The following is an 18,956-nucleotide window of genomic DNA, read 5'->3' as shown; positions in this document are numbered from 1 at the left end:
AACCCAGAGTCAGGCTTGGGTTGATGTGTAATGATAAGCTTTACAGTGTTAAGCCCCAATAACTCTCGATTACAGTATTCTCCTGCCATCTAGTGGATGAAACAACATTAGGCTGCAAAAATAAATAAATAAATAGATAAAACTGATGCACATTCAGGAGTGGGGCAGAGCCATTAATGAAAAACACAAACGAAAAGCTGCAAAGGTAATTTTAGAATGAATGAAACTGAACTATTGCTCAAATTGAGCAATAGTGATAATGAGATGTTAAGCAGATGTTAATAAGGAAAGTGAAACTGATGCATGATACGGCACTGTTTGACCGAACTTCCATGATATGCATGGTGAATTTGGTCATGTGAAGCTTCACTGTGGTGCGACAATAGCCACTTGACAAATAAGCAAACATATCACATACAGTAAAGCATGTGTACTAAATCTGCATCAGTTCAGCAGTTAACATTTTGGTAACTACATATTTCTGTTAAATGCTCTGATTAAATGTTCTGTCAAATGTTCTTATTGAAAAAAAAATTGAACTTTTTGGCTTGTATTTCCTGGAGTAATCATTATGCTAAGGGGGCTACATAAGACAGTAAGCAAGTAAAATCTTATGAAGAAAAAAATAATAATAAATTACATTATTAGAACAATCTAGACATGAACAGGCCATTCAGTCCAACAAAAATCACCAGTCTTATCCATTTAATTCTTTCAAAATAATGTTATATCCTACTTTTGAAAGTCCAGCTGTCCACCACACTACTTAGTAACTTAGTCCATCTATACTAATTAATAAAAGGCAAAGCCCTCACTGACTGACTGACTCACTCATCACTAATTGTCCAACTTCCCGTGTAGGTGGAAGGCTAAAATTTGGCAGGCTGATTCCTTACAGCTTACTTACAAAAGTTAGGCAGGTTTCATTTCGAAATTCAACGCGTAATGGTCATAACTGGAACCTCTTTTTCGACAATATACTGTAATGGACGGCAGCTCGATGGCCGTGGGAGGCGGAGTTGAGTGTCACGTCATCACGCCTCCCACGTAATCACGTGAAAAGACTGTGAACGCAGTAGGGAGAAATGAAGGAAGAGCCGCAAACAGTGAAGAACAAAAAATTAATTAAACAATTGAGAAGGGAGCGAAACAATAAGAAGCGAGCGAGTGAAGCATACAAGCATCTTCATAAGGGAAACAAAGCACGGTGTAAAACGTAAGTTTAAATTAAGTTTATTGAAACGCTCCCGTTGCGGATTGCAATAACATATTCGCGAGATAAAAGAACGCAGTAGGGAGAAATGAAGGAAGAGCCGCAAACAGCGAAGAACAAAAAATTCATTAAACAATTGAGAAGGGAGCGAAACAAGAAGAAGCAAGCGAGTGAAGCATACAAGCATGTTCATAAGGGAAACAAAGCACGGTGTAAAACGTAAGTTTAAATTAAGTTTATAGAAACGCTCCCGCTGCGGACTGCAATAACATATTCGCGAGATAAAAGTTTAATGAGAAGACACGAGGTATAAACGAACCACACGCCGTAGCGCAACGTTAGGGGCAACAGTTTCAACCATTCTATGATCTGCTTCTCGTAACTGAAAGACGGCACATGGCGGATGTTAGCCGACTTGCTGACCGCAACGTTAGGGGCTTCAACTCTGGCGCTGACGATAGAGATTCGATTCCCGAGAGGGGATGCAGTGAGTGTGTATGCCTGATGAGCCCAGAATTAGGGAGAAACACGTGTCGCATACTCTTTGCATTATTTGAAAGTAAACTATTAAAACCATTCTATGATCAGCTTCTGGGAACAGAAAAGAGGGCACGTGGCGGATGTAAGGCGACTTCCTGACCAACCACAAGCGTAACCTGGCAGGTAACCACCCATACAGTCAGATTGTGATTCAGAAAACGAATGCCATGAATGTAATTACCACGATCTACATACTGTCAAATAAACGAAACACACGCCGTAGCGCGACAGCTGTGAAAAGCGAGGTTCACAAAAAAACAGATCCTTAACAAATTGTTATTGGTATATTTTCGATCCGTTTTAAAAAGGTTTTCTTTTCTTCTTAAAAAATTAAAAGCAGTATTTCGCCTCAACGAAGTGCGAGAATTTGGCTATATATATCTGCTTCTCGCAATTAAAAGAGGGCACGTGGCAGATTTTAGACGACTTCATGACCAAACATAACTGTTACCTGCCAGGTAGGGTTACCACTTTTAATACAAAAAAATAAGGGACGCATACTGCAGCGGGTGCCACATCCCAGTGCCAACACTTTGCAGACTCTACTTAAAAGACCCGCCCTCCTCACTGGACAGTTAAAAAGACCAATCAAACTAACGATGACATCAAGTATTACCCAATCAAAAGTAGGAAAGGAGGCATCTTCATAAAATGCGTCTGGGATGATTTGCATGACACGCTGCTTTAAAAAAAATGATAAAAAAAATACGGGACAAATCCCGTCCCGTATTGATTCAAAATGGGACGCGCAATTTCATTCTCAAATACGGGACGATTCCGTATTTTAAAGGACGGGTGGCAACCCTACAGTGCCAGGTAACCACCCATACAATCAGATTGTGATTCAGACTAGGAATGCAATGAATGTAATTACCCCGATCTACATACAAGGCGAAAGTCTTGCAACATTCAAAGATGATGGTTTGGGATAAGTACACCATACAACATAAAAGAGCTTATGAAGCCTTGAACCGAAAAAAGCAAGATCTCAGAGATCGTAAAAAAAAAAAAAAAAAAAGGAGGTAATGTCGTTTTACTCGCTGTAGATTTTAGTCAAACATTACCAGTTATTCCACGAGGGAGACCAGCAGATGAACTCAACGCGTGTTTAAAATCCATGCTTCTCCCACGCTCGGTTATATGTCGCGTGTTTCTCGGGTAGGTACACCAAAAAATGTATACATTTAAGCATGTATTGGGCAAACAAAAAATGAGGTATACCCGAAGGCACTGCAGTAGTACTTAATGTAACTTTACTTCTTAAATGTTAATGTTTTACTGTTTAATAATTTATACGCTTCTTATATGTTGTTCAAATTCTTTTATCAAAATACCAGTGACAGCGCAAAGCACGATAACATGGAGTGAATACACCATACGCATCTGCTCACGGCCGCCCTGGTGTGCGCAGATAGGAGTTGATTCTACAATAAAATAAAATAAAGATAAAAGAGTAATACAATCATCACCCATAAAGCGGATAGTAGACGTGACGTACTATATGTGTACCAGATTTCAAGTCAATAGGTGAAACGATTTGCGAGCTACAGGTGATTTAAAATCCTGGACAGACAAACGAATAGCCACGGTAGCAAATTACAGAAGAAGATTTTACTGTTTAATAATTTATATTTATATGAAATGTGCTTCTTATATATTACTTCATATTCTCATATGATAATGATGTTAATGTTGTTTATATTGATTTCTATGTTATTGAAACTGCATGTATGTGTGTATATGTATGTATGTATATATATATATATATATATAATATATATGTGTGTATACATATATATGTGTATATATATGTATATAATATATGTGTATGTGTGTATATATATATATATATATATATATACTAGCAAAATACCCGCGCTTCGCAGCGGAGAAGTAGTGTGTTAAAGAGGTTATGAAAAAGTAAAGGAAACATTTTAAAAATAACGTAACATGATTGTCAATGTAATTGTGTTGTCATTGTTATGAGTGTTGCTGTCATATATATATATATATAATATATATATACATACACATATATTATATATATATATATATATATATATATATATATATATGTGTGTGTGTGTATATATATGTGTATATATGTGTATATATATGTGTATATATATGTATATATATGTGTATATATATGTGTATATGTGTATGTATGTATATATATATGTATAAGACAGCAACACTCATAACAATGACAACACAATTACATTGACAATCATGTTACGTTATTTTTAAAATGTTTCCTTTACTTTTTCATAACCTCTTTAACACACTACTTCTCCGCTGCGAAGCGCGGGTATTTTGCTAGTATAAAATAAACACTTTCACAAAGGTATAACGAATCAAGTGTACTTTTATTCAAGAATAAAACTGAATAACAAAAAATTCAAGTGACAACAAGATACTAAGAAGACATGATTCACCAGTGTTTGTGTGTCTGTTTTTATCTGTTCAGTAATATCTTTTATAAGTAGCCAACATTTACACTGGGTGTTAAGGACTCAAATCAAAATGTATGTTTTTATTGTATTATAGTAATAATAATAGCAGCTCACTACTCAAAACGAGAAGCACCTGGACTTGAACCCGCAAACTTTCTGTCGATTGACATTTGATTTTTTTTACTTTGGTTGTTAAATTCTTGAATAAAAGCACACGTTTATTTGATATTTGGATTAAAGGCTTCACACATTATTACACTTTACTCCTCCATATCTTACTGCAATGGTCCATGGTGATCTGCAGTGGGTACAAGTTTTATTCCAACCAAGACTTGCTTTTTACTTGAATCTTCTATCTTAATTAAGCATACTCGTATTTATGGCACTAGATTATAGTATTTACGAATAACAAAAACATATTTACTCTCAACAGAAATTTTAAAATACAATTACATTTTCCAGGTCAAAAGTTTTGCAGTGGTACACGGCATGCCAATTTCACAGGGTGAAATGCTTTTGAATTAAGTGTTTCTCATTAATATTTAGTGCCTATCCCATCTGTTTTTCTGTTGTCATTATTTGGATATAATGATAGTTCAAACTTTATAAAAAAGGGAAATAAAAAAAGAAAATGAAAAATAGAATCCTGTTTAGTGAACTCAACAGAATAAACAAAAATTTCACACTGAATTGTGTTTCTGACTTCCAAAGTCGGTCACTTAATTACTTTAGGAGTATAATAGGAGCAGCACAGTTTGTTTTTCAAAATGACTCAATTAAAAAAGCAGACATAGGTGAAGATGACAGAAACAGTTACTTCATAGTTGTTTCAAATTCTGTGACCATTAATATAATTGTAGCAGACTGTCTTTCATTATAAAAAAGAAAATAAAAATCAAAACCTCAATAATAAATCCATCTGTAAATTGTGTAACAGTCATTCATGAAATGACAGAAACATGCACATACAAAATTACAATTGTCACAAAATATATTAGTCCTCACCTTTGAATTTTCTGATGGGATGCCTTACTTTCCAAAACTAGCTTTTGGTTTGTCATTTCCAGATCTCGGGAATTTTCATCCAGTTGTTCATATACCTTTGCATGTTGCTCATTCATTTGCCGCAGCATATCTAACTGTTTGGACAAGTACTAAAAACAAATAAACAAAACAATAAGACAAAAAAGTCAGAATTAGTTACAAGTCTGTTACCAAAAGGTAACAGCAAAGAATTTTGCTTGAATCATCTTGAACAAGATTCTGCCAAAAGGTGCGTTAAATCCCTATAAATTAGGAATTTTTATATTCTTTACAGGAAGTGATTATGATGGGCTTTTGGACAAATTTTATATTTTAAATCAGAAAATATTCTGGGAGCTGGACACACAAGAGGTACTTTCAAGTTTCAGACCTCCCATTGTAAACTGCTCAAAAAAACTAAAGGAACACTTTGAAAACACATCAGATCTCAATGGGAAAAAAAATCATGCTGGATATCTATACTGATATGAACTGGGTAATGTGTTAGGAATGAAAGGATGCCACATCATTTGATGGAAATTAAAATAATCAACCTACAGAGAGAGGGCTGAATTCAAAGACACCCCAAAAATCAAAGTGAAAAAATGATGTGGCAGGCTAATCCATTTTGCCGAAATTATATTGCAGCACTCAAAATCGCACTCAGTAGTTTGTATGGCCCCTACGTGCTTATATGCATGCCTGACAACATTGGGGCACGTTCCTAATGAGATTACAGATGGTGTCCTGGGGGATCTCCTCCCAGATCTGGACCAGGGCATCACTAAGCTCTTAGACAGTCTGAGGTGCAACCTGGCAGTGAAACATAATATTGCAGAGGTGTTCTATTGGGTTTAGGTCACGCGAGCGTGGGGGCCAGTCAATGGTAATCAATTCCTTCATCCTCCAGGAACTGCCTGCATACTCACACCACATGAGGCCGGGCATTGTCGTGCACCAGGAGGAACCCAGGACCCACTGCACCAACATACGGTCTGACAATGGGTGCAAGGATTTCTTCCTGATACCTAATGGCATTCAAGGTGCTGTTGTCTAGCCTGTAGAGGTCTGAGCGTCCCTCCATGGACATGCCTCCCTAGACCATCACTGATACACCACCAAACCGGTAATGCTGAACGATGTTACAAGCAGCATAATGTTCTCCCCGGCTTCTCCAGACCCTTTCACGTCTGTTTCATGTATTTAGGGTGAACATGCTCTCATCTGTGTAAAGTACAGGGCGCCAGATGTGGACCTGCCAATTCTGGTATTCTATGGCAAATGCCAATCGAGCTCCATGGTGCTGGGTAGTGAGTAAAGGGCCCACTAGAGGATGTCAGGCCCTCAGGCCACCCTCATGATGTCTGTTTCTGATTGTTTGGTCAGAGACATTCACACCAGTGGCCTACTGGAGTTAATTCTGTAGGTCTCTGGCCATGCCCATCCTTTTTACCCAAACAATTGTAAGTGCCGACATAATAATAGGCTCCTTAGCCATAATATTTGGCAATAATATGAAATCAAGGTCACAGCTACTGTATGAAACAACATACTACCTTTACTTAAGATAACAAAATGTCACAAATTGGAGGACCGCATTAGGAACCTGATAGCAATTAGGCAAACCGAAAATTGGATTGACATGGCTTGTTTAGACAATTTGGCTATTTCTTATTCGGCTTCAGTCTTTCCAGGTCCCACTGTATTCAGTGTGCGGCTGAAATCAGCAGCACCAATTCAGCCACAGGGTGAATGGGCAACAGTAAGATGGGGGTTTAAGAAGCCAAAATTTAGTTCCTTGGCACCCAGGTCACCAAATTGGTCCCAGAACATATTCTCAGCACTTTGCAGCATGTCTGTGGATCCTCAGAACAACAAAGTGCTCATAATTGGTGATTCCATAGTGCAGAATGTTAAAATTCCAAACTATGTTAAATCAGTAGTTAATGCCTCTCAGGCGTGAAGATTTCTGACATAGAGGCTGCATTGGATCGTGTCGCCGACGATGAAGTATCTACCTTATTGCTGCATGTCGGCACTAATGATATCTATTTACAGCAATCTGAGGTATTAAAGAGAAACTTCATTTCTCTATGCACCAAAGCTAAAAATTTAGTTGTATCTAGCCCCTTACCAAGATTATATAGAGGAGATGTGATTTATAGCAGATTGAGTTCCCTTTACTGCTGGCTAGAAACCTGGTGTGCAAATAAAAACATAGCATTTGTGAACAATTGGGATGATTTTTGGGGAAGGCCTGGATTTTTCAAAAGAGATGGTCTTCATCCTAACTGGAGGGGATCCTTTGTATTATCCCAAAATATGGCAGGAAAACTGCCTGGCTGACTGATTAGAGCATCTTCCAGGATGCAGTCATGTGATCTTAAATCACAGGCTGTTGTTTGTTCCACCTGTTACTGTCCATAAGCTGTTACCCATAATATCTGTTGTGGGGCCTCCATTAAATTTAGTCATCATGCAGACCCTAAATTACTTGATAACCAAAAATCTATATATATAATTCACTAAGCCGCCGACAAGTAGCCACCCATGGAAAGCACGCCGGAAGAGGCGTGGATTCACTTAACCGCCGACAAGTAAGACGCCCATGGCGCACGCAGGAAGGAGCCACGCCCACCAACTCTAAGACCATTGGATATGACGACAACTCGCACAGCCACTCCCACCAACTCGGACGCGACGACTTGGAAAAAACGCCGTCATTTATCTTCATCTGGGCTACAGAACACATGCACCTCTGAGCAACGTTGACTTTTCGGTTACGACACACGACCACGTGCACCATAGCAAACTGTTTTACACGCTACATACAGCAATTCGCATCCGCAACAAACATGCGTCTTCTTAGATGGTCCTGCAGGAACACGGAAAACGTTTCCCCGCCCACCAACACTCCTTATTCCCCAACCGGCGTCCACCGCATCCACGACAAACATGCGTCTTCTTAGATGGTCCTGCAGGAACACGAAAGACGTTTCCCCGCCCACCAACACTCCTTTTTCCCCGGCCCGCGTCTACCCTCGCTCTCTAGGTATTCACACTGCCTGTTCATGTGCCCGGATGCAAAAACTCACTGACCACCCAATTAGTCCCTTTCGTCTGTACTAGAAGTCCACATGCACCTCTGAGCCACGTTGACTTTTCATTATTCTTTTCGGTTACGACACCCGACCGCGTCCACCATCGAAAACCATGGGAAACGAACAACGAAGCCCCGCCCAGAAACTCTGCCCCTCCTCCCACGTGATCGGGAACGCACCTCAGAGCACTGCCCGCCAACTCGAACAGCTCCTCAAACACATACTCGCTTTGGTCTGTGCTGCTGTCTAAATCCAGCTGTGAGCCACGTTGACTGTTCTTTTGCCCTCCATGGCTACCGCTTCAAATGTATTTCATGGAAACAACACTTCTTTCAATGTTATAGAAATTCCTGCATCAGGTAACTGTTTGTTTCTATCAGTAGGGTTTTTCTGGAAAAATGTCATTGACGAAACTGTTGCTCTCAAACTTCGCAACATGGCTGACTTTCAGCAACACTTCCACGCCCCTCGCTACGCTGTGAGCGCGGTGATTATTTATTTAAAAATGGCCTTTTGAAGGGGTGCTGTGAACACCTGTGACATTGCCTTCACATAGTTTTCCTTTTATTTTTGATCTCGTCGAGCAGATCAGACACCCAGGCAAACAACACTGAATAATCAATAGCTGCAACTACTTTGCCCGCCCCAACTCCTCACCTGAGTCGGTTTTGTCTGTGTTCAGCAGTGTTTCCCAATCTCGGTCCTGGTGAACCCCTGTGGCTGCAGGGTTTTGTTCCAACCAGATTCCTAATCATTAATGCCGGTGAAACTCATTCGGAATAAATTGGTTTTTCAAACGCAGCCGTGTAGCAGATTAGCTGGATGTAATAATCCGAGATGGATGCGCGCCTCCACGCTGAGTGAAAAGCCAATGTATATTGAGTCTAGAAAACATGATCAGCAAGTCTTTGATAGGCTGCAACAAAATGATGAAAGAACGGGCGCATTTTTTTCACACAAGCTGTATGTCTGGGTGGGTGGGTGTTAGTTAGTTAATTAGTTACTCTAAGGATTTCAAGATTTAATATGCACAAGCGGTAACACTGCAAAAGCAGCCCAAACCAGAAAAGACGGCTGGCAAAAAGTGGCCGACAAATTAAACGCGTGTGCATTGTACTTACTGAAAGCAGCGTTACGGATTTTGCAAATGTTTTTTTCCCTCTGCTTAAAAAACATTAAAAAAGCAACGTGATTATGCGGCGTATACTACGCCGCGGGTTGGTATGCAGCGTGTAAAACAGTATGTTTGCCACGGACAATTTGCCTTTTTCTTTAACACGAAGACAGTCACGGACAGTTGTGTGTTGCTCTCTCCAGAGTTCCATCTTTTCATTCACTTACTGGTATGCCTGCAGGAACACGTGCAGCGAGCGAGCGACACACACACACATACAGGCGCGCGCGCGAGAGAGACAGCGCTGGACACATAAGAATAATAATACTACATTACATTGATATACCGGTGTTTTCAGTTTTCAAAGTGCTATCCACACAGGGAGGAACCGGGAAGCGAACCCAAAATCTTCCACAGTCTCCATACTGCAAAGCAGCAACACAACCACTGCGCTACAAGGCAGAGAAGGCAGTTAAACAATACACCGGGCTCGATTTTGTTTTCACTTCTGTTTGGACAACTGTTTCATTCAGGAAGTGTTCACCCATCAATACATAATTATGCAGCGTTGGCTAGTTAAGGTATATAATTAGACCAAGAGATAAAACCAGACCCTCTACCAGGGGGCACCTGTAATAGAAACATAGTTCAAATTAAAACAAAAAATATGTCAGCAGTTCAGAAAGAAGTATGCAATTTTAAATGCTGCTAATTGAACATTGCAACTCTTGGCAGTAAAGTCGTTTTGGTAAATGATATTATATTAAGTACTAAATCTGATCCATGTCTTCTCTCTGAAACCTGGCCTAGTAAATCTGACACTGCTCCCCTACCTTAGACCTCACCAGATGGATACTCGTTCCTTACCAACTGAACCATCATTTAGGCAAACTGCATTAATATGGACCTTGCTTCAAGCTAAGCTATGCTATATGCATAAATAATAAAACTGCAACTTGCATTTATAATTGTATTTGTGGTATAGCCCTACAGAATCGTATTAGAGCCACAGTGAAGGAAAAAAAAATACGGACACAGGGAAGGGAAGAAAAAAAAAACTATACGTCGAGAATAAAGTCGACATTTCCACTTTATTCTCATAGTTTATAATTAAAGTAGAATGTTGTAAACTAAACTTCATCCTAAAATCATTTTTTAATTTACTAGATTTTCTCAAACGCCGTCATTAGTTAATGTAGCACATTAAATGCTTTGTGTTAAGTGTTCCCCAACCCAGTTGTTAATCACTACGCTTCTTAGACTAACTTCCTCCGCACTAAGAGGAGACAGCGGTCACCGCACAGAATACATTCACTGTATGATATTCCTGCTCTCTGAAAATTTAGAATGCTAAGATAAATACTTGATATCATTTTCATGAAGAAATGCATTAAAGCAGGTATTAAACATGCACGGTAGTGTGGCGGTAGTGCTGCTCCCTCGCAGTAAGGGGTCCCCAGGTGTATGTTCAGTGTAGAGAACTTTATGGCAGGTGTGACGAGGCTCCAAAAAACTGGATGTATGAATGGGTATCACACAGGTTTAACTTAAATATTGTGTAAATGTTGGGTTTGTGATCTGGTGGTCAGAGACACAAACACAGAATTCAATGGATGTTCTTCTGAGGGGGCTTTCTTTATTTCACGCGTGCTGTCTCTATCTGGCGTACCAAAACCCCAATTCTTATCCTTCCTTTTTCTTTCTCCACATAACCAATCACCATACAATAAATGTCTTTGTGAAATTAAAACTAGTTATAAACTTAGCCCATGGAGTGTTCAGAACTTTAAAAATATCTTCATTATACATGTTTAATTATGCCATCCATTCAGGGTTGTGCCCATCCCTGAACGAGTCGCCAGCACATCGCAGGATGAATACGAGCAAAACATACACTAGCAGGGTCAATATAGCATAACAAAACCCCACATCCTACATGACTTTGAAAGGAAAGTGAAGCACACCGAGTAAACCCACCAGAAAAACATGCAAATTCAAGGCAGGGTACACCTGAGACACCCTTGCTGCGAGGCAGCAGTGCAACCTCCATGCCGCCGTGCCCCCACATGATTAATACATGCTTTAATGCATTTCACCATGAAAATTATATCAAGTATTTATCTTAGCATTCTAAATGTTCAGAGAGCAGGAATATCATGAAGTGAATGTATTTTGTGCGGCGATCGCTGCCGGTGCCTCCTCTTAGTGCAGAGGAAGTCAGTTTAAGAAGCTCGGGGAACACTTAACACAAAGCATTTAATGTGCTATATAACTTATGAAGGGGTTTGAGAAAATCTAGTAAATTAAATATTCATTTTACGATGAAGTTTAGTTTACGATGTTCTTCTTTAATGACAAAGTACGAGAATAAAGTCTACATGTCGACTTTATTCTCGTCATAATAGTCGACATTAAAGTGGAAATGTCGAGTATAAAGTCAACATGTCGTCACACTATTACACAGTACCCAGGTACATTACACTGTATTGAAAACAAATAAAACAAGTACAACTTGGCTTGCAGTATTATCCACTAGTATAGAAACAGTATTTACACATTTGACCTTTTAAAACCAAAGCATCTCCAGGCAACGGACATGACTCCTTTTTTCGGCAAAAGTTCTTCTGTGGCATCATGTTCAACTTTATCGTCAGCTACAGCTTCAGTTTCGGAATATTCTCTGTCCATTTTCATCACGCAATACCTACACTACCACACCTATTTAGCAGCGTAGCAGTGAAAAAGAGCCCCCGTGCAACACCTCTGTGTTTAGCAGTGTAGCGGTGAAAAAGGTCCCCACTTGAACAGTTTCCCGCTGCGCCACATTCCGAACGTCGTTTAGGCAAAAATAAAAAACGGTTTTCGGTATGAACCGGTATACCGCCCAGCACTACTACAGGCCCATTTCAAATTTACCCTTTCTCTCTAAAATACTTGAAAAAGTCCAAAAAGCTTCAGCCACATCCTACTAATCACAATTTACTTGAGAAATCCCAGTCTGGTTTCTGCACTGGTCACAGTACAGAAATGCCACTAATGCATATTGTAAACAACATTCTGATATACTCTGATGAAGGAAGCTCCACTGTAATTATGTTATTAGACTTGAGCGCAGCATTTGACACCAATGACCATTCTATTTTACTGCACAGGCTACAAAATAATGTTGGGTTTACAAGGCAGTGTCTTTACCCATTTTAGCTTTTATTTATCAAAATGATTCCAATACATACAGAAATGTGCTTAAGTACTCCATTATTATACAAAGAAACGAGATTTGCTGTCTCGCAAAGCTCAGTACCGGGACCTTTACTGTTTTCACTTTACATGTTTCCACTGGAATCTATCATTAGAAAACATAATGTTAATTTTCACTTGTACGCAGATGACACCCAGTTATACCTTTCATTTAGACCAAATGAAGTTTCACTTATGTTGTCTTTAATTAGTTGTGTTAGTGAATTAAAGGAATGGATGGATGAGAACTACTTGTCTTTAAACACTGATAAAACAGAGATGTTAATGATTGGAGGGAATGATGCTGATCACAATAATATTTTGTCATCATTTAACTCAGTTGGAATCACCATTAAATTTACTGTATCAGCCCAAAATCTAGGAGTTATCTTTGATTTTAGTATGTCATTTAAAGAGCACATTATGTTGTCTAAATCATGTTTCTTGCATCTTATAAATGTTGGGAAATTAAGGAGTTTTCTAAATAAGTGGTATTCAGAGAAATTAATTCATGCATTTATTTCTAGTAGGACTGACTACTGCAATTTGGTGTTTACTGGATGTTCAAACTGTTCTTTATACATCTTCCAGTTAATCCAAAATGCTGCTGCAAGAATCATTACAAGAACAAGAAAATATGAACACATAACTCCAGTTCTTAAATCCTTACACTGGCTCCCAGCTAAATTTAGGGCTGATTTCAAAATCCTCCTTTTAAAATATAAAGCCTTAAATGGCCAAGGTCCAGCCTACTTATCTGAACTTATCATGACTTACAAACCAGAACCAGAAGATCTCAAGATGCCGGTCTGCTTATGATTCTGCTTACGATTACAAGGATTAATGAAATAACAGTGGGAGGTCATGCTTTTAGTTACAGGGCCCCTAAACTGTGAAATGGTCTGCCTGCTATTATAAGAGTTTCCCCTTCGGTCTCAGCTTTCAAATCCCAGCTGAAGACTCACTACTTCAGTTTAGCATATCCTGACTAAAGCTGCTGCTTAATCTACCATATTTCAGTGTTCTGTTGTGTACACACCCACTCAGTGACTGATGAGACTCTTTTCCATGCTTTAATCAATTGTCTAAAGTGAATCTAAAGTGAATCTGTGGAGGTTCGGAAGGGCTAAGTCTCATTTGCACCATCACAGAATTAGCAAATTTGGGACAGAACTAGTTAAACATTATTTAATGCTTGGTCTCGACAGCCCCCTTTAGACCCAGTCTTGATTTGATCTCAACTAGTTGCTGTCTTGAACTCGAAATGGTAGACTTCACTACAACTCTAGTCAGTGGTGAGGGGAAATAAGAAATCAACAACAACAAAACACCACTACTGAATTACATTTTGTAATGGATGTCCGCATCTTTTATAATAAATATTCATTTTAAATTGCTTTAAGTTGAGAAATTGTTTTTGATACCATTTCATATTGATATTTAACTTGTGTGAATCAGTTGATTTGTAATGGTTGATGCCATTGACAAGAGTGACTAGTAATTTCCCTTCATATCTATATTAAAACCTGTCACCCAAGTTCAAAACCACTCTGATTATACACATGCATTAGTAACAATGGATGCTTCACCTACAAGCTATAAATAATTCAGCTTTTTCTGTAGGTATTTTCAGTAATGCCCAGAACATTGCTGTTGTAAAACAAAAGACAAAAAAAACAAAGAACCAGCTTCATGCGAGTTTTGCAGCCCAGATAGGATGAGGAAAAAGCAGTTATCAAAATACATAAACTAAATCAAGTTATTATAAGCATTAGTATAATATCTTCAAAAACCTCCAGTGGCAGAAGGCAAAAATTAGACCCATTAAGACCACATGAAATGCAACAGCTTGAACAGGTGCTACTTCAAGTCTGTTTTATGACTGAATATCTTCATAGACCATACACAGAAATTAAACATAAAAGCGTTTGTTTAGGTACATTCTGTATATAAATGCATAAATGCTCTTACAAATTGCCCAGAGTGCTTTAGTGTATCTGACGATTGCAATGTTCATTGATTGATTAATATGGTCCACTTCAATGCTTCTTTCCGCTGCTAATGCTGTCTAATGATTTATGCCTTCAGTATCTTGTATGCTCATGTTAACTTCAGTTCTCAAGATACTGATTTTGTTCACACAACACAACCTGTGTCTCTTACACCCACATGCCAGTACTTTTTGCACATACTATATGGATTATGCTCCCACTAGACAATATTTTGTGTGCACAAAATAATACCTTTTTTCCCCACTAGTTTTAAAAAAACTTTTATGGATTTCAAAGGCTCCTTATTTTTCAGTGCCTTTACAGAAGTTTATTTTCAGAAGTTAAAATAGCATCTACTGAATATCAATGTGTTATTTTTTCCTGTGTTTGAGTAATCTCTCCTTCTATTGCCTTTTAATTAGCAAAGACCACAACATAAAATAATCCATTTAGCAAAGCATGTTTGTACAAGACATTCTTTCTTTCTTTTTGCTATGGGTTTCAATCCACAGATATAAATATATGATTATATGATAAATATATGAAATAAATTTGGTGCATTATTTTATATATTGTAAAAAAAAGACTGAAGGTAATTCTTCAAACTAAAATTAAGACTGCTAAAATACATTATAGTCAAAGAAAAAGATTTGAAAAGTTGATCAGAATCTTCTTACCCTAATCTTATTTTTACCTCAATTTCATGGACTTGATCCTCGTTGGTCACATACATCTGGTGCAAAGAAACTTCAAGTTCTTTGTTTCTTTCGAGAAGAGTCTTTCCAAGTTCAGCAGCCAGATGTAAATCTGATTAAAGAGAGTAGTATGAGGTGACACATTATGAATTAATAATTTAAAAAGATTTAACTTACTTTAAAGCATAATTAAATATAAATATTTTTGCAACTGAGTTCTTAGTGTTAACAGCACTAACCACCTGTTCATTTTCATCCTCACTTTTCCTATAGATTAATTTTGCTTGAGCATCTTTAACAAAAATATAGTTTTAAACAGAACTTCAAGATGTTAAACATTTATTATCATTGTACTTTTTGTTGTAGAAAGTGATAACATTTCCACTTTATTCCTTAAAATGGTGTGAATTATCTTTATTTTCCAGACAATATTTTTTCTGAATGTTTTAGACTTGATGCCTATTATCACAGGTACTGATGGAGAGTGAATACTGAATATTACTTTTAGTGTAGATTTTGTGATTATGATGGTGTCACAGTGTTTAGCACTGCAGTCACACACCAACTGACCACTTGTAGATTTCGGTATTCAAAAGTGACTTGTTCATATACTGCGTATACTGTGATTTTCGGCCACATCCCAGAGACATGCATGTTATGATCTCTTGGCTGACTCTTGTCAGTATGCTGCAAATGTGCAAAACACATGCATTATTTGCAGAAATATTCTTAAATAGATACCTCCATAATTATCAGCTCACATCACAAAAATAAATGCATCCTCATAATAATGTACTTTTGAAATGAAGATCTGCCTCTCCCCCTAAGTTATCTGTTATTTTCTTCAGTATTGTTTTGGCACTGGTGTTGAGGTGTAAAAGCTGGTATTAATATCAAAGTAAAAATTTTAATTTCTATCCAATGCACACAGAGCACACAGCACCAAAGCACAAAGCAGAAACACTTATGCTATGCTTCCAAAAATCTCCTCCCAACAGTAAACTAGCTACTTGCATGCTGTGAAAGCTACACAGAAAATCAACTTCCCCCAATCAGATGAAAAACAGAAAACATGAAACTTATTATTAAAAAGTACTGGTGCATAGCATTTTGCATATAACACTGATCAAAATGCAAATAATCTAACAAAAGTAAATAACCTGAACTTTATAAAATATTAGTGTTTCATGTCACACAGCATAGATGTGTTGTCCATGTGTTCTGTACAATCATCCATCCATCCATTGTCTCCCGCTTATCCAAGGTCGGGTCGCGGGGGCAGCAGCTTGAGCAGAGATGCCCAGACTTCCCTCTCCCCGGCCACTTCTTCTAGCTCTTCCGGAAGAATCCCAAGGTGTTCCCAGGCCAGTCGAGAGACATAGTCCCTCCAGCGTGTCCTGAGTCTTCCCCGGGGCCTCCTCCCGGTTAGACGTGCCCGGAACACCTCACCAGGGAGGCGTCCAGGAGGCATCCTGATCAGATGCCCGAGCCACCTCATCTGACTCCTCTCGATGCGGAGGAGCAGCGGCTCTACTCTGAGCCCCTCCCGGATGACTGAGCTTCTCACCCTATCTTTAAGGGAAAGCCCAGACACCCTGCGGAGGAAACTCATTTCAGCCGCTTGTATTCGCGATCTCGTTCTTTCGGTCACTACCCATAGCTCATGACCATAGGTGAGGGTAGGAACATAGATCGACTGGTAAATTGAGAGCTTCGCCTTGCGGCTCAGCTCCTTTTTCACCACGACAGACCGATGCAGCGCCCATTTTGTACAATCAGTATAAAGTAATGCACTAGTTATCTATGTTTGGATCTGTACATCTGTCAGACTTTCTCTACTCTGATGATTACCGTTAACAGTTTTTTAAAAAACATTACTTCAGAAATGTAAGGCACAAAATCTGATTTGTAACAGATAAATATAAAAATCAATTGTGGCTGGTGAACTTTTAGGGAGGTGTCTAAAGAAACATTGCTGGTACAGTATATAAAATTAGCATCTACTGTATACTGTACTATACAGTAATCCCTCGCTGTATCGCACTTCGCCTTTCGCGGCTTCACTCTATCGCGGATTTTATATGTAAGCATATTTAAATATATATTGTGGATTTTTTGCTGGTTCACGGATTTCTGCGGACAATGGGTCTTTTAATTTCTTGTACATGCTTCCTCTTGGTTTGCCCAGTTGATTTCATACAAGGGACGCTATTGGCAGATGGCTGAGAAGCTACCCAACTTACTTTTCTCTCTCTCTCTTGCGCTGACTTTCTCTGATCCTGACGTAGGGGGATTGAGCAGGGGGGGCTGTTCGCACACCTAGACGATACGGACGCTCGTCTAAAAATGCTGAAAGATTATCTTCATGTTGCTACCTTCTGTGCAGCTGCTTCGTGAAGCTACATGCTGCACGGTGCTTCGCATACATAAAAGCACGAAGGGCACGTATTGATTTTCGATTGCTTGTTTTTCTCTGTCTCTCTCTCTCTTTCTCTGCTCCTGACGGAGGGGGTGTGAGCTGCCGCCTTCAACAGCTTTGTGCCGTGGTGCTTCGCATACTTAAAAGCCAAACAGCCCTATTGATTTGTTTGCTTTTCTCTATCTCTCTGACATTATCTGCTCCTGATGCGCACTCCTTTGAAGAGGAAGATATGTTTGCATTCTTTTAATTGTGAGACAGAACTGTCATCTCTGTCTTGTCATGGAGCACAGTTTAAACTTTTGAAAAAGAGACAAATGTTTGAATAACGTTCCTGTCTCTCTACAACCTCCTGTGTTTCTGCGCAAATCTGTGACCCAAGCATGACAATATAAAAATAACCATATTAAAACATATGGTTTCTACTTCGCGGATTTTCTTATTTCGCGGGTGGCTCTGGAACGCAACCCCCGCGATGGAGGAGGGATTACTGTACACACAATTAGCATCTACTGTGAACACTGTAGGTTTATAGGGCCATTACTGTCACACATACAGAGTGCAGTGAAACCTGCATGTACTAATCCAGATGCTATACACCACTGAAGCACCCGCCAGAGGGAAGAGGTGTAACAATGCCATGGCTGTGGTGGGTTGAATTTTTACAAATGTTCCTTGCTTTTCTGCTGCAGCAGGTAGTGAAGATATTACCTGCTGTTACTAATGACCACAACAAAACCCGCTGGGCTGGCTACTTTGAGCAGTTGTTCAAAGCTGATCCTCCGGCTAGGACGTTGGATATCTCTGGGTCCACGATTCCTTGGGCTGATCCTCCAATTAGCTGTGAACCACCTAATCTCACGGAGATTGCACAGGTGGCATCCGGGGTGAACTTCTCCAGGGTGGAGGTAAAGCTGCCCTCCTGGCATTGCAAGCAATCTTTGTTTCCATTTGGGAGACTGGTATCATCCCAAATGACTGGAAAACGGGACTTGTTGTCCCTATCTGGAAAGGGAAGGGTGATTGCCTGGATTGCAGCAACTATAGGGGGATAACACTGCTCTCGGTGTCGGGTAGGGTCCTTGCTAGGGTTGTTCTCAATAGGATCCGTGATCACTTGCTCACCTACCTGCGTCTGGAACAGTCTAATTTTACGCCTAAGAAGTC

The 18,956-nt window shown here is 39.2% G+C and overlaps 1 protein-coding gene across 1 annotated transcript in view; it reads right to left on the bottom strand.

The window, feature by feature from the left end:
• The window catches only part of cdr2l (cerebellar degeneration-related protein 2-like), a 48,303-nt gene that overhangs the window by 22,054 nt on the left and 7,293 nt on the right, over window positions 1–18,956 (bottom strand). Inside the window, exons 2-3 of the mRNA XM_051918939.1 lie at window positions 15,370–15,482; window positions 5,215–5,363 (exon numbers count right to left, since the gene is read on the bottom strand). Of these exons, the coding sequence (XP_051774899.1) occupies window positions 5,215–5,363; window positions 15,370–15,482 (262 nt within the window). The remainder of the gene's footprint in view (window positions 1–5,214; window positions 5,364–15,369; window positions 15,483–18,956) is intronic.

The sequence above is a fragment of the Erpetoichthys calabaricus genome, chromosome 14 (assembly GCF_900747795.2).
Source record: "Erpetoichthys calabaricus chromosome 14, fErpCal1.3, whole genome shotgun sequence".
NCBI classification, from domain to species: Eukaryota; Metazoa; Chordata; class Cladistia; order Polypteriformes; family Polypteridae; genus Erpetoichthys; species Erpetoichthys calabaricus.
This window is presented reverse-complemented; position numbering and strand designations above follow the sequence as displayed.